This window comes from Diutina rugosa (assembly GCF_008704595.1).
Source record: "Diutina rugosa strain CBS 613 chromosome Unknown scaffold8_size298685, whole genome shotgun sequence".
Classification (NCBI taxonomy): Eukaryota; Fungi; Ascomycota; class Pichiomycetes; order Serinales; family Debaryomycetaceae; genus Diutina; species Diutina rugosa.
Genome location: NW_022995114.1, coordinates 269,431 through 283,667, shown reverse-complemented (window position 1 = coordinate 283,667; position 14,237 = coordinate 269,431). Strand labels below are relative to the sequence as shown.

The following is a 14,237-nucleotide window of genomic DNA, read 5'->3' as shown; positions in this document are numbered from 1 at the left end:
GCCATTGTGGCGACGCAACGGTGCTGTCGGCACTGGCTCCGACAATTGTTCCGAGTGCTATAACTATGCGTCCTCCCCCCGCACCGGACCTTCAACAGCAACTACCTTTACAAAATGTTGTTTGAATTGAACAATGGCGTCAAGATACCCGTGATCGGTCTCGGGACGTGGCAACTGACTCCCGACGAAGTGTACAACGCCGTCACCGAAGCGTTGGCCGTTGGCTACCGTCACATTGACACTGCGTTCGCTTACGGTAACGAGGAACCCATTGGCAGAGCCATTCGTGATCTGGTGATCCCTAGAAACGAATTGTTCGTCACCACCAAGTTGTGGCTGACCCACCACCACGACCCCGCCAAGGCGTTGGACATCTCGCTCAAGAACTTGGGGTTGGACTACGTCGATCTCTACTTGGTGCACTGGCCGGTGGCGATGAACCCCAACGGCAACGACCCCAAATTTCCTTCTCGTCCCGACGGCACTCGTGACGTTGACGAACTGACTAACTTCGTCGAAACTTGGGCTAAGATGCAACAGCTCGACCCGAAAAAGGTAAGAGCGATCGGGGTGCTGAACATGCTGATCTCGAACTTGGAAAAGCTCTTGCTGGCGCCGCTGACGAAGGTGGTCCCCGTGGTCAACCAGGTGGAATTGCACCCGCTTTTGCCCCAGCCCAATTTGCTTAAATGGTGCCAGGACCACAAGATCTACTTGGAAGCGTACTCGCCCTTGGGCAGTACCGACTCGCCGTTGTTGTCGAACCCCACCATTGTGGAGTTGGCCGAAAAGTACCAGGTACCTCCCGCAACCGTGTTGATTTCGTGGGCGATCTGGCGTAAGACCATCGTCCTCCCCAAGCTGGTGACCCCGGCGAGAATCAAGCTGAACTTCAACGTCGTCCACTTGAGCGAAGCCGACGGTAACATCATCGATAAGGTCGCCCACGAGTACGGCACCAAGCGGTTCATCAACCCCGACTGGGGCGTGAAGATCTTCGATGACGCCGACGCCTGAACTCTTAGATATACTGGAAATAAACAAAAAATAAGGACCCAAGTAGAACAGCTTTCTTTTATCTTTGATAACCCATTTGAGTCGGCCAATGAGCACGAACTCAATGCTTACTGCAAGTGTCACGTACTTGACATTCTGTCATCTTATAGACGTGTTGATCTGTCAGTGTGACGTACTTGGCAAAATCATCCGTCACCATGGCCTGTATAGTTTACAGTTGACTTGCTGTGTTTACCATTCCAACTTCAAGCATGCTCAAAAATTAGTGTACCGATGTGTTTATCACTTTGTTGACCAGATGTTTACATACATAAATACAGAGGTGTCGACACGGTGGGTAGCGCCCGCCTTGAAAAATGGTGACACGCCATTTTGGTATAGCTGCAAACGCAGGGGTTTGAGTGGAGGCGCGTAGGCGATGACGGTGCGAATTTTCATTGTAATGCGGGGAGACCCCTCACGGGGCTTCCCCAGGGTCCCCCGTAGTGGTGGCGTCAATTGTTTGGTGCCTCAGCACTACGAGGACTAGCGCCGGCCGTCAAGACGCGCGCGTCGGGGGTGCACGGTGGGGAGGAGGCGCTGTTTTGGTGCGTGCGGCTGCATAGACGACGACGACAACAATTAATCTCTACAAGTCACAATAAGCCGCTGGAATCCTTACTTAACCTTTATTCGTACAAAAAGAAACGTCTTGGGCGACAACAGTCAATGTTGTTCCCCAGTCGATGGGGCAAGCGGCCACTAGAAATACAGGTATAGCTGCAAACGAGACACCACGCCCCGCGATACCGTGACATCTTAGCCCCTGATTCAGGACGTGAGACTGGTGGTACGAGGGGCATTCTGGCCTGGCTAGAGAGGCAATGAAATGCTTGGGATAACAGCACTAGGAATTAGGCCACCGGCGCATGCAAATGGGTAGTGCGCAGACAATGCCTCCATGGCATCGAACGTGCTGCCTTAGTCAATCAACTTGACATAGTTCGAGGGACAGATCCCCACCTGGCCGTTGGCCTTGCGCGCCTGCCACCACTTGCCATCGATATCGTCGACCTCTAAGATTTCATCCTTAACGAACGAGATTTCATTGATGTCGTCGGGGTTGGCGTCGTAGCTATAGAGCGCCTTCGCCTTGTATCGGAAGGGGATCAGCAGGATGGTGCCGGTGTTTTCGCCGTAGGTGGTGCCAGTTGTTCGCTTGTTCAGCGAGGTGTTATTGGTAAGGTCGCGGTTGTTCATGTCGGAGCTGCTGAAGTTCTCGAGCCCGTTGAGTTGCGACGACAGCATGTAGCCAGCCTGGTTAGCAGCGGGCTGCACCGGGGCCCCGCTCGCGGTGGCGCTCTGGTTGGCCTTATTAGTAAGTTGCAGTTGTCTCAAGTTGTTGTCTTGGAAGTGGGTGGTCAGCTGACTGTTGGGCAAGTTGACGGGACTGACGTAGCGCTTGTAGTCGTAGTCGTCTTCGTCGCCGCCGGCAAGCTTAGTTTCAGCGTGGACAGCAGGACCGGAAGGATCCAGCGGCGGCAACGTGGTGGCGTGGTTCTTGAGCGAGAACGAGTCGATCAACTGGTTCGTCGGCGACTCGGGGTGGCCGCCGAAGTAGACGATCCACACCACGTTCAAAATCAGCAACAAAATGCAGCCAACAGCGCAGGCCAAGTTGGGCCCGTTGCCCAGGTAGATGAGAGAGTTGGTGGTGTTGGTAGTGTAAACAAACGCCACCAGCACCAAACCCACAAGGGTAAACTTATAGAGCTCGATGTTATTGTTCAAGTAGAGCAAAAACACCACCACCACCACTGCGAACTCGTACATCACTCCCCACCACGAAAACTGGGGGAACTTCAGCTGGTCCAGGGTGGCGGCGCCGACCAAGGCGACGATCCACGCCAAAAAGCCAAACGACACCGTCGACACGGCGAACGGGTCCGCCAAAAAGTTCAGTAACTTAAACCCCATGGGCGCGTCGATTCAAGCCAAGGGAGGAAACACGGGAGGAGAAGGGGGGAAAAACAGTCACCGGGGTCAGGGTTAACTGGGAGGGTAACAGCAGGGGATAGCGAGCGAAGGGATAGGAAGTCGGCTTCAGGGGCAAAGCAAATAGCGATCTCTCCGTGTGTTGTTTACGCCTTGAGGCCACCCTAGAGTTTCGCACGCTCGAAGGGCGGAATCGACAATTTTTTTAAGGCCCCCTCGGCGCGGTGGCAGGGAGTTTGAGGGCGGAATGTTGCAAATGCAGGCGCCAGCCCGATCGCGATAATATTTGGGATGCGCCGGGTTGCGAGGGAGGCACTATCATCGAGCGTCACTACCCAGCGGGATACCGCATCCAATACAGGTTTATGGGCTACAGTTAATTTCCAAATAACATCATGGCATCAACGTAGCCCCGCTACCATCGAAATAAGACGCTATAGATGCATTCGTATCGTCCTCTTCTAGCCCCTGATGGTGACGCCGCGTCTCGCTTGTGATTCGATCAGTCCGCGGTCGCCCATAACTTTCTTCGCCCTCTCGTGGACAAGAACACCACAATATCACCTATTTCACCCCCTTGCCCCTCCTACCCCTTAAGTCGCTGCCCATCGCCCTCGTTAGTGTTTTCCACTCGTCACCCCAAAAAGGGTGTGGGCGCCATGCCCAGCATCGCGGTGGCCGCTGCGAGACGCTCAGTGCCGCCACATGTTAAAAGAAAGTAACTCGAGCTAAATATAAACCCCACACTACCGTATACTCCTTTACTTTGAAACTATAATCCACTTCAACCACGTCTGACATCCTACCTACTCACCGCATCCAATGTCCGCTTCCCTTGATTTATTCCCATCTCATCATCTAGGTTCGTCGCGTGCAGGCACCAGCCGTCGCTGCCCAGACTCCAAAGACACACACACACACCACGCGCGCTGGCCGACGACACCCACATCACCCTGGAGAATGTGTTATTTAGGTTGCGGTGGCTTGTCAACTACCAGGCAAAGTAGAGCGGCTTAAATCTGCCTGGTGGGCTACAACAGTCCCCTAAGTCCACCAGCTAAGCGAAACCTTTTTGGGCGTTCCTGCCGGTAAACAGGTGTACCCCTTCCTGCCTAAGCCACCAGGTAAAGCTCTAGGCGCCCAGGCAGACAGCCAGCGACGCTTTCCCCAATGCTGAATTTTCATTGCCGCCGGCCATCTCACTAGCACACTAGCCTGTAACCTTATTAATGCCGGCAATTGCAGACGACCATCTCGCTTTCACTTCCATGGGCAGATGGCTCCTGTATGCTAACGGTCTAGACCCGCAAGGGGGTCTCTCACAATGCATGATTCAAGTTTACCTATTGTCAGGTGTCAGTATAAAAATGGCAGTAATAAGGGACCCTGTTCAGGCTAAGCTTTCTCCTCATTGTTTATTGTCTGATTGTCATTGGAAACGGGGCTGAGCCTGGACAACACACCCTCATAACAAAAACATTCCCTGGTGATGTCGGTAATCGTCGTCGGCCCGGGCTCGTTGCGGTCTCAGGCGATATGCTTGTCGGTGGTGCCAAATACATTACTGGGCCCTCCCCGTTTCGTCCCCTACATATCTGCGCTTGCCTCCTGGCGTACATGCCACAAAATCACTCATCGTTCACCTACAGTACGCTGAGCAGTAGTGCTTTTGTTTATCTGCTGGACCGTACAGAGCCCACGGCCCACAAACGCACCACCACCAGCAGGGTCTTCGTGGGGATGTGGTCTATGCATTATTGCTACCGTAGATACTTGGAGCGAGTGACGCTTTCCCAGTCGTCCTTCTCCACCATCATCTCCACAATGTTCAAATCAAGAAGCTGCGGAGCCAGATGGCGTGTCACTACCAGCAGGTACACCTCCTGGAGCAACTTCGTCACTTCTAGCAGCCGCGGCTCGTCCAGCGGCTCCCGCCGCACCACCCGTGCCAACAAGTCCCGCAAGTTGGTGAGCAGAGTGTATTTGAGTCCCTGACTGGCAAAGTAGACGTGGAAATTGACGAGGATTTTAATTATCGTCGCCATAAACTTGGTGAACTCCCGCACCCCAATCTTATTCAATGGTACCAGGAGGATCCGATGCGGGATGATCACTCGCCGCGTGGTTCCCAGCGTCGTTTGCGTGATTGCCGGTGGTGGCAGGGTCAGCACCAGCCGTCGTACTTTAGTGATGGTGGCTCGACGCTGACTGTTTATGGTTTTGCTGGAAAGTGGGAGCAAAATGTCGGGTCGATGAGGAGCAGCAGGGGGAGTCTCGATCGATGTCCCCGTCACCGTTTGTAGACTGGTCGTGGGCATTGACACGCGACGGTTAGGGTAAATCAAACTCATGGGCGTGGGGGAGTCCTCTGGCTCTTTCTCATCCGTCTCAGTACTATCGCCTCTCATTTGCGTTTCTTTCTCTCGGATAAGATCGTAAAACCGCAGGTTAGGCAACATCTGGGTCTGGAGCTCATCGATGAACGGTAGATCAACATCGAATAATTCTGATAACACCATTTGGAACCGGATCAAATTCTCAAGAAATTCATTAAGATCAAGAATAGGCGCAGTGGCGATATCGTCAATGTTGATGATAGGCCGATGGCAAAATAGTAGCTGGTCTCGTCGATCAAATAACGCAAGCACCACAATGTCGAACCACGAGGTCTGAATGCGGTTGACGGTGTTTGTCACCGTGCGAGTATAGCTCTCAATCGACCTAATTTCTGGGGTGGTCTCCTCCGCGCTGTCCCCGCCAAGCTTGTCAATAGCCTTTTGCGTAGCATCTAGTTGCTGCTCCACTGCCGCCAATTGCTCATGAAGCTTGTTGATAGCTTCAATTGTATCGGACTTGGCTCGGTCGAGTCTCGAGCATTTCACTTGAAGATTAAGACTTTGGAGACGGGCTATCTGAGTCGCCAATAACTTCAACGTCGGGGTATCGGGGTCCGACCTTGACTTGGCAAAGATATCGTTGATCTCCTGGCGCTTCACCGCATTGGCCTTCTCGTTAGCTCGTACGCGTTGGGGAAGGTCATCCATGACAACGCACCGCAGGCTTCCACTACAGCGAGCAGGACCGGGAACCAACTAAATGAGCAAGGGTAATGGTGTAGAACAAAACTGGAGCTCACTCAATTGTCGGCGTTGAGCGAATTGTTGGGTATCAGGAATCGTGTGGCAAATTGGTTTAGGTAACAACCTATACCGGTAGTCGCAGTGCGAACAGTTGAAACTATAGTCACGCCTGACGGTAAACAACAGGTGACCAAGTATGAAACTAAGAGACCAGAGAAGTCAATGGTTTGCTGTAAACAACACCACCATACCACAATCAAAAATTTTAAACTGAACTACGTTATTTGTCTCATTAATTGCGAAGAAGATCGTATTGTACTCTAAATTGGTCTATCAACAAAAAATCTCTTTGCTATTACTTGGCATCGTTCAATAATTATTTAATTTATCGGAAGTACTTTGCGTACGACAGATTTTACTATTGTCTCACTATGACCCCATCTGGCATCACCGATAACACCCACTTCAGCCGCACTTTTCCTCAGGCACTGAGAGGGGATGCTCAAGAAGAATTCGCTTAGTCCCGAGGAGACGCTGAGGCCTCTCAATTTCACCCAGCCCCTCCGCATCGCCTTCTTGGGCGGGGCAAAGCTGGGGAAGCTGTCACTCATCTCGAAATTGCTGATGGGCACTTTCAGGGACAACTACTACCCTACCCACAAGATCAACCCAGTGTTGTTGACCTACCTGCCGCAAGACCGATTATCCCGTGTCATTATGGACGAAGGCAATGGTCTGAATTCTCTCAGAGAGCTTGCTGACCACCGAGAGCTCCTGCTCAGCCCTGTGCTCACTAGCGCCTATACGCTGACTCCGGCGAAGCCGCAAGATCTCAATGCTTTAATCAGTCTCCAATGGAAAAACCAATACTACCAAGGGTTCTGCTACCGTGGTGATGCTGCGCAAGCCGGTACTTACGTCCTCCCTCACGTCAGCCCGTTATTGGTGGAGATGATCGATACGCCTGCGTTTGACCCCGCCCGCGTGGTACCGTTTTTGGAAGCACTGTTGTATATCAAACTCGGCAAGGACACCCTACATAATCTTGCCGACGAGCCGAGACGCCCGGTACTGACGCATCCGCTCCTCGTGGCCCTGGGGGCTCTGGAGCTCAATGGCAATATCGATGGGTACTTCTTCGTCTACCTGGCAGTGCCGCTGTATCAGCCGCCGCTGTACGACTCCCATGATAACGAAAATAGTAAGGTTGGCGACGATGAGCTCCCTGAATGCGACATCAAAACGTTCAGTTTGTTAGGGGTGATGAAAGCGGCGTTGGACGAGGCCTGGCGAGAATATAACACTTTCAGAATGCGATGGAACCAAGGGAAGGAACACGATATATTCCATTTTACTCTGCTGTTAAAGCACATGTGGAAAGATAAGCTGATGGTGGAGATGGAGCAAATGCGCCAGGAGCTCCGGCGTCAAATCACCCTCATGGATAATCCCGTCGACCCTCTGGATCCTAACTCACCACCACCCATCTGGATCGTGTGTACTCACTCTAAGCTGCCGTTGCGACTGCCATTGCTTATTGACAGAGGTGAGAAGTTAGCCAAGCAGTGGAATTGTGGCTTCATTGCCGTCGACAATACCGACGACAATGTTGACGCGGTGTTGGCACTCATGGTTAAGGAGATCGTCGAGCGGAAACGGTTACAACTGAAGCGTAAGAAGTGATCAATCCGACTAATTTGCATGCACGTCATCTATACTTTTAATCTACTCATATTTTAATTCTACGTGCAAAAACAACTTCGACTCTGGTTAAATTAGATAACGCAATTTTAATAGCTGGTCAAAACCAGTTCAATCAACATAATACAGCATGCTCTTTATCAATACTAAGGTCAAGTACCCCTGTAAAATTTAGCATTACAATTCAAATTCTCTTGACTATTATTGACTCAATTGCTCAACACTGATGCTTTTGTACTCCATGTTGCTTGATGCACTTTGGTAAATCTCGGAAAATCACTTAGGGGTGAATTGATCCGGTGCGTATACCTTCCCCCACCATGCCCTCATTTGAAGACATCCAAAAGCAAGAGGCCAATGAAGCCGAGACCACCCGTCTCCTTCTGTTTGATACCGTTGACGCCTTTGAAATTGGCAGCTTGGTCCGCTTAAAGGCCTTGGAAAAGTACCCTAACAAGCCCGTGGTCGTCGACGTGTCGTTGGCTCTGGGCCAGGTGCTTTTCCACGCGACCACTCCCGTGGCTGGCTCGTCGCTTGACAATGACATTTGGATCAAGAGAAAGGCTAAGACCGTCTTCCGGTTCGGCTGGCTGAGTTACTTTATGGGTCAGAAATTAGCCTACAAGAAGAAGTCGTTGGAACAAGCCAATTTCTGTTCGGAAACCGAATACGCCACTCATGGCGGAGCTGTCCCCATCAGAATTGAAGGGTTCGATGGTGTGTTGGCGGTGCTCGTGGTTAGTGGGCTTGCTCAAGAGCAAGACCACCAACTTGCCATTGAAGGGCTTCAGGAGTACCGGGCTAACCAGGGGAGAACCAGAGCCGATTCCTTGGATTAGTGAGTTGTATATTGTCTGGTTGGTATATAAATATCTTTACTGGTTTTACGTAGAGCGTGAATCATAAAGTTTTGTCATGAAATGAAGGGCTTCTCTTTGCCGAATGATGATCAATTGATTTGCTTAGTAATGGCTTGGCAGTTGATTGATTCACCATCGCCAATCGCTTCGAGTGCCTGATGCAATTTTGGCCACACTTCCTCTTTAAGTCGTAGCTTTTCCTCTGGTTTAAAATCGGAAAGTACCCACGCTGCCATTGTATCTTTTGAGGCATTCTGGGGCTTGGGCCCAATGCCAATACCCAACTTGTACACGTTATGGTCCAATCCTTGTTGCTGAAGCCAATGGTGAATGCATTTGACGCCGTTATGGCTCTCATTCTTTTTAAACTCTGCCAATCTCACTTTCCCAAGGGCAAGCTCAAAGTCGTCAAACACGACGAATATCGCATCATGAGCCAAATTGATTCGGTTGTCTTTGATCATAGCATCAAATGCCCGCTGACTTTCGTTCATATAGCTGCCTGATCGAGCAAACACTGTGCCATCGCTATCCACCACCAGCGAGTACAATTTATGCTTTGTGAGCTGTTTGGCATGCAGTGATAGCTGTGCCAAGGCCTGATGACCGACACTGTGACGGTTCGAAGGGCCTGGGTTGCCAATAGAAAACACCACCACCGTCATCGCTCTTCCTTTGCTTTGCCGTTAAATGCTTAATGTCTTTGTGGTTATGAGCGAAGGCAGGTGAACTGCCTAACGCGCACCGCTTTCAGGGCCCTACTCTCCACACACGTCAACTGATCTCGGCTACCGGCCCTCGCAACGGTATGGAAAACGAGGCAATTGTACACCTGGAAGGTCCAGGAGTGGAATCAGTCAAGGAAACAGGGTCTGGGTTGCTTCCTGAACTCAACAGCCCATCCGGGCTCAGTCCTCCCGACTCGTCGGCGGACGTCATTCTGCCCCGAGCCGACGTGTTGGCTGAATATGAAGGAGATAACGATGCTCTAAGCAGCGGTGGAGAAGGCCTACACACAAATTTTATCGATGATTTCATTGCTGACTCCAAGACCGAGGGGCATGCTGATCTGGGTGAAAATAAGATAAATGGAGCTAATTCCACCAAGGAAGGTGAGCTTTTACCTGATTTTAAAACAAAGGACGAACCAAAGAGCGACTCATTGCAAAATACCGAGGATCTTCTTGATATCGGCTCTGAACTAACCGAAACCCAAGAGATTAAAGAAACATTGGAAGATACCACTAAGGATGTCATAATACCAAAGAAGAACGATGATGCCTCTGAAACCATCGAATCAACTGAAAAGAAAAGCACAGATATCGAGGAAAGTTTATCACAAAAGGATCTACAGAAACAAGAAGATGCCATTGAAGATTCACGTTTTGAGAAAGACATTGCTGCCACTACCAATAACGAGACAAAACCCAACAATGACGAAGTAGGCAATAATGTTGGTGATGACGATTTCGATGATGATGATGATGATTTTGATGATTTCAACGAGTTTCAAGGGTCGACTGACTTTGAAAACCCCATAATTGATGATGTCGAATTTTCAGCATCCACCGATACAACCGGCGTGTTTCCCGAGTCTTTATTCAAGAACCTTGATGCTTATCGCTCCAAACTTGATGATGTGCTTGCCTCGATATTTGATGACTTGAACGTTGTTGACAGCGTGACCAATCGCGAGGCAATTTCATTACTTGATGATAGATCACGTCAAGTTTCTGAAGAGATTGCAAGACTCCCCCGATTGAAACCTCCTAATTGGACTCGACTGATTATCCGTCACAACTTGCTTATAAGTTTGGGTATTCCCATAAATCTCGATGAGACCGCTGGTGCACCAGCTGGGGGACTGCTTATGGCAAAATCTGGGCCCTCAGCGCACAAAATCGACTGGAAAGGACTTCCAGTACCCGCATTTGAGGCCCTCAACCTCGAGCAAGCTGCTGCTGATGAGATATTAGCCAAGTCGGCTGCGACTTTGTCACGTATTGATGTGGACAACCTTACAAACTCAACTGCTCAGTTTCTTCAGACCCAACCAGAGTCAGTGGTAGACGCGAAGCTTGAGTTATTCAAAAGCAACTACACTGAGTTGTTGACTCTTGCCAGCGTCTGGCAGCACCAGTTGGAAGAACAAACCAAAAATACCGAGATCTATGGCGAAGTCGTGCAAAGTATGATTGGCTACAGTCACAAGAAGCAGCGGGAAGAGATCATGGAGGAGAAGCGACGAAAATAGCCATCAACATTCTCAACCATTTTTCGAGTATCATTGTAGGTAAGTCGACCATAAAACTTACGAGAACCTAACACCAATATATATCCCTAACCAACCCGCCAAAACACGTAATTTCGCGTCCTTAGGCTTAGGATCAAGGGCTTATTCCATCTCCGCTTCGTCTGTGCACGTGCCGCGTGATTCGCGCCGCACTGTTTACCTTCAGGCGACACGTATTTGGGAGCCATGGTTGAATTACTGGACTTCCAGCGACAAGAGAAAGTCGGCGAAGGGACTTATGGGGTGGTGTACAAGGCCCTTGACACCCGCCACAACAACCGGGTGGTGGCGTTGAAGAAGATTCGCTTGGAACTGGAGGATGAAGGGGTGCCGCTGACGGCGATCCGGGAGATCTCGTTGTTAAAGGAGATGAGAGACGACAATATCGTCCGATTATACGACATCATCCACCTGGACTCGCACAAGTTGTACCTTGTGTTTGAGTTCTTGGATTTGGACCTTAAGAAATACATGGAACTGATCCCTCAAGGCCACGGGCTCGGCGCCAACATGGTCAAGCGGTTCATGAACCAGTTGGTGAAGGGGATCAAGCACTGCCACCTGCATCGGGTTCTCCACCGTGATCTTAAGCCCCAGAACTTGTTGATCGACAAGGAAGGTAACTTGAAGTTGGCTGATTTTGGTCTTGCGCGGGCGTTTGGGGTGCCGTTGCGGGCCTACACTCACGAAGTGGTGACTCTTTGGTACCGTGCCCCTGAGATTTTGTTAGGGGGCAAGCAATACTCTACTGGTGTCGACATGTGGTCGGTTGGGTGCATTTTCGCTGAGATGTGCAACCGCAAGCCGTTGTTCCCTGGTGACTCGGAAATTGACGAAATCTTCCGCATATTCAGAGTGTTGGGTACCCCCACCGAGGAGACGTGGCCTGACGTGGCGTACTTGCCTGACTTCAAGCCGACTTTCCCCAAGTGGACCAAGAAGAACTTATCCAGCTTTGTGCCTTCGTTGGACGCCGACGGGGTCGACTTGTTGGAGAAGATGTTGGTGTACGACCCCAGCAACCGGATCTCGGCCAAGCGAGCATTGGTACACCCGTACTTCAACGAAAGTGACTACATGAGCTAGATGAACCCCCAGCCAGAAATACCCCTGCCAGCAGCACTATCTTTTGCCTGTGCTGATGCCGTCTCCTCGCCAGTAGCATCGCCAAACACAAAAACTACATAACGCATCAACAATTCAAAGTATATACCGTGACAAACATCATTGTTATGATTACGTCTATTCGTCATAGTATCTCTATACAAGCGATGCAACTCTCGGTTCGAGAATGAGCGAGCCCTTGGGCTCGGCGGAAATGCCGTCGGCAGCGGTGTACACGGTCTTGCCCCCGACAATGGTTTCGTCGACTTTGCCGACGAACTGCATGCCGTCGTAGGCGGTGACCTTGTTTTTGAACAACACGTCCTTGTTGTGGATGGTCCACTTCGCTTCCGGGTCAAACACCACGAGATCGGCGTCCATGCCCACCTTAATCTCACCCTTTCTGTGGGACAAACCCACCTGCTTCGCGGTGTTCTTAGAGCACCACTCGGAGATCTGGGCTACCAGCACGGGAGGCAGTTGCTTCTTACCTTCAGTGTGGAGAATAGGCAAGCCCAAGCCCACGGAAGAAATGCCACCCCACGCCTTGAAGAAGTCCATGTGGTTGACTCCCTTCAAGTCAGGAGTGCAGGGCGAGTGGTCCGACACCACGGTGGTGACGACGTTGTCTTCAAGAGCCTTCCAGAGGTTCTTGCGGTTTTCCTCCAGTCTGATGGGAGGACAGCACTTGAAGTGAGTGCAGCAGTTTTCGATGTGTTCCGCCAGCAAAGACAAGTAGTGGAAGCAGGTTTCTGCCAGCACCGGCAACCCCTTTTCCTGAGCCTGTTTGAGCATGGGCACGGCCTCCTGAGTGGCTAAGTGGACAATGTGAAGCGGCACGCGAGGGTTCTCCTCCAGACACTTGATGATGTTGCTGATGGCGAGCGTCTCGAAGTTATCGGGTCTCAGCGCCAAGAATGTCGAGTATTGCTTGGGGTCAAGGTTATCGGTGGCGTGTTCATCGAAGTCGTGGGGTTCCATTTCCGCGTGGAACATCAAAAGAGTCGGTTCGCCTTCGACGGTGGTCATCGCCTTACGAATGTATTCCGGGTCAATGGCGGGGAATTCATCGACCCCCAGGTTGATCAAGAACCCTTTAAACCCTCTCACCCCCATACGGATCAACGGCTTCAAGTCTTCCAAATTAGTGGGGACAAGACCACCCCAGAAGCCAACGTCAACCCAGGTTTGTCCCTTAGCAGCTTCAATCTTAAGGTTAAAGTTTTCCACAGTAGTGGTAGGAGGGATAGCGTTTAAGGGCATATCGATCACCGTAGTGACCCCGCCAGAAGCTGCCGCCTGAGTGCCAGTGGCGAACCCTTCCCATTCCGTACGACCAGGTTCGTTAAGGTGGACGTGGGCATCAACAATCCCCGGCATAACCACTTTGGGAGACACATCTTCCACTTTGACGACGTTGTAGCGGGCTAATGTGGGGTCGTCCTGCTTGAGCACTTTGGGGACGATCTCGAGGATGGTCCCGGTTTCAGAGGAAACAATCACGGTGGCCGCAGTTAACTGGCCGTCGATCAACACTTGGGACAGGGCAATAGCACGGGACATCGGTGGTTGAGATAAGCGGGTCTTAGAGCGTTACTCTCGCATTATATATATGATGCTCGGAGATTCCCGAAATCGCGGTTCCCCGAGGGTTCAAAAATTCAAGGCGGCCTCTACCCCGGTGATTCCATCGATCGAAATTGATTGTTAACGAGTTTGAAAATCAGAATGTAATACTATTGTGTCGTACACACCGTTGATTGATGATCTCTCTCGGGTCATGCCGAGGCAACACGGTTTACCCGATTCTGCTTTTTGGGACCTGGGTCATGAGCCTGTATATCACACCCGATCTCCGTCCTTCATATCAGACGTGTACTTTCAATACAAGTGAGGTGCCCATAAAACCAAACGCGTCTATTTATTTGATCTAGACTCAAATCATACTAAAGAATAATCACTAAGAATGTTTGCTGAGTGTATGTTGCAGCCATGACGACATACGGCAACTCATTTAAGAACAGGCAAAAAAAAAAAAAAAACGTGGAGATTGTTGTGCAATTATGAGCCCGAACAACGTCACTAAGCAACGGCAATGTTCGCCACCGCTTAGCTGCGCCCTAAGGATGACCGCGGTCAAAACCTTCGAGGCCATATTACTAAAAGACACTGTGCTTGCTCTCGACATTAGCTGCCACTCCTGCCACT

General features: G+C 50.8%; 9 protein-coding genes across 9 annotated transcripts; 5 read left to right on the top strand and 4 right to left on the bottom strand. All coding sequences in view use genetic code 12, as the record gives it.

Annotated features, from left to right (window-relative positions):
- Nucleotides 1-114: 114 nt before the first annotated feature.
- Nucleotides 115-1,017, top strand: DIURU_002092 (uncharacterized protein; the record flags this gene model as incomplete). Its single annotated transcript, XM_034154706.1, has 1 exon — nucleotides 115-1,017. The coding sequence occupies one exon, from the start codon at nucleotides 115-117 to the stop codon at nucleotides 1,015-1,017; it is 903 nt and encodes a 300-aa protein (XP_034013225.1).
- A 960-nt stretch (nucleotides 1,018-1,977) lies between these two features.
- SSU81 (osmosensor) lies at nucleotides 1,978-2,973 on the bottom strand (the record flags this gene model as incomplete). The annotated part of the gene is made up of 1 exon (XM_034154705.1): nucleotides 1,978-2,973. One exon carries the CDS (start codon nucleotides 2,971-2,973, stop codon nucleotides 1,978-1,980), a length of 996 nt encoding a protein of 331 aa, XP_034013224.1.
- A 1,778-nt stretch (nucleotides 2,974-4,751) lies between these two features.
- On the bottom strand, nucleotides 4,752-6,035 carry DIURU_002090 (uncharacterized protein; the record flags this gene model as incomplete). The annotated part of the gene is made up of 1 exon (XM_034154704.1): nucleotides 4,752-6,035. The coding sequence occupies one exon, from the start codon at nucleotides 6,033-6,035 to the stop codon at nucleotides 4,752-4,754; it is 1,284 nt and encodes a 427-aa protein (XP_034013223.1).
- A 534-nt stretch (nucleotides 6,036-6,569) lies between these two features.
- DIURU_002089 (uncharacterized protein) lies at nucleotides 6,570-7,754 on the top strand (the record flags this gene model as incomplete). Its single annotated transcript, XM_034154702.1, has 1 exon — nucleotides 6,570-7,754. One exon carries the CDS (start codon nucleotides 6,570-6,572, stop codon nucleotides 7,752-7,754), a length of 1,185 nt encoding a protein of 394 aa, XP_034013222.1.
- A 338-nt stretch (nucleotides 7,755-8,092) lies between these two features.
- Nucleotides 8,093-8,611, top strand: DIURU_002088 (uncharacterized protein; the record flags this gene model as incomplete). The annotated part of the gene is made up of 1 exon (XM_034154701.1): nucleotides 8,093-8,611. One exon carries the CDS (start codon nucleotides 8,093-8,095, stop codon nucleotides 8,609-8,611), a length of 519 nt encoding a protein of 172 aa, XP_034013221.1.
- Nucleotides 8,612-8,721: 110 nt separating this feature from the next.
- On the bottom strand, nucleotides 8,722-9,297 carry DIURU_002087 (uncharacterized protein; the record flags this gene model as incomplete). The annotated part of the gene is made up of 1 exon (XM_034154700.1): nucleotides 8,722-9,297. One exon carries the CDS (start codon nucleotides 9,295-9,297, stop codon nucleotides 8,722-8,724), a length of 576 nt encoding a protein of 191 aa, XP_034013220.1.
- A 143-nt stretch (nucleotides 9,298-9,440) lies between these two features.
- On the top strand, nucleotides 9,441-10,886 carry DIURU_002086 (uncharacterized protein; the record flags this gene model as incomplete). The annotated part of the gene is made up of 1 exon (XM_034154699.1): nucleotides 9,441-10,886. One exon carries the CDS (start codon nucleotides 9,441-9,443, stop codon nucleotides 10,884-10,886), a length of 1,446 nt encoding a protein of 481 aa, XP_034013219.1.
- Nucleotides 10,887-11,111: 225 nt separating this feature from the next.
- CDC28 (cyclin-dependent serine/threonine-protein kinase) lies at nucleotides 11,112-12,011 on the top strand (the record flags this gene model as incomplete). Its single annotated transcript, XM_034154698.1, has 1 exon — nucleotides 11,112-12,011. One exon carries the CDS (start codon nucleotides 11,112-11,114, stop codon nucleotides 12,009-12,011), a length of 900 nt encoding a protein of 299 aa, XP_034013218.1.
- A 174-nt stretch (nucleotides 12,012-12,185) lies between these two features.
- Nucleotides 12,186-13,592, bottom strand: DAL1 (allantoinase; the record flags this gene model as incomplete). Its single annotated transcript, XM_034154697.1, has 1 exon — nucleotides 12,186-13,592. The coding sequence occupies one exon, from the start codon at nucleotides 13,590-13,592 to the stop codon at nucleotides 12,186-12,188; it is 1,407 nt and encodes a 468-aa protein (XP_034013217.1).
- Between the last annotated feature and the right edge of the window lie 645 nt (nucleotides 13,593-14,237).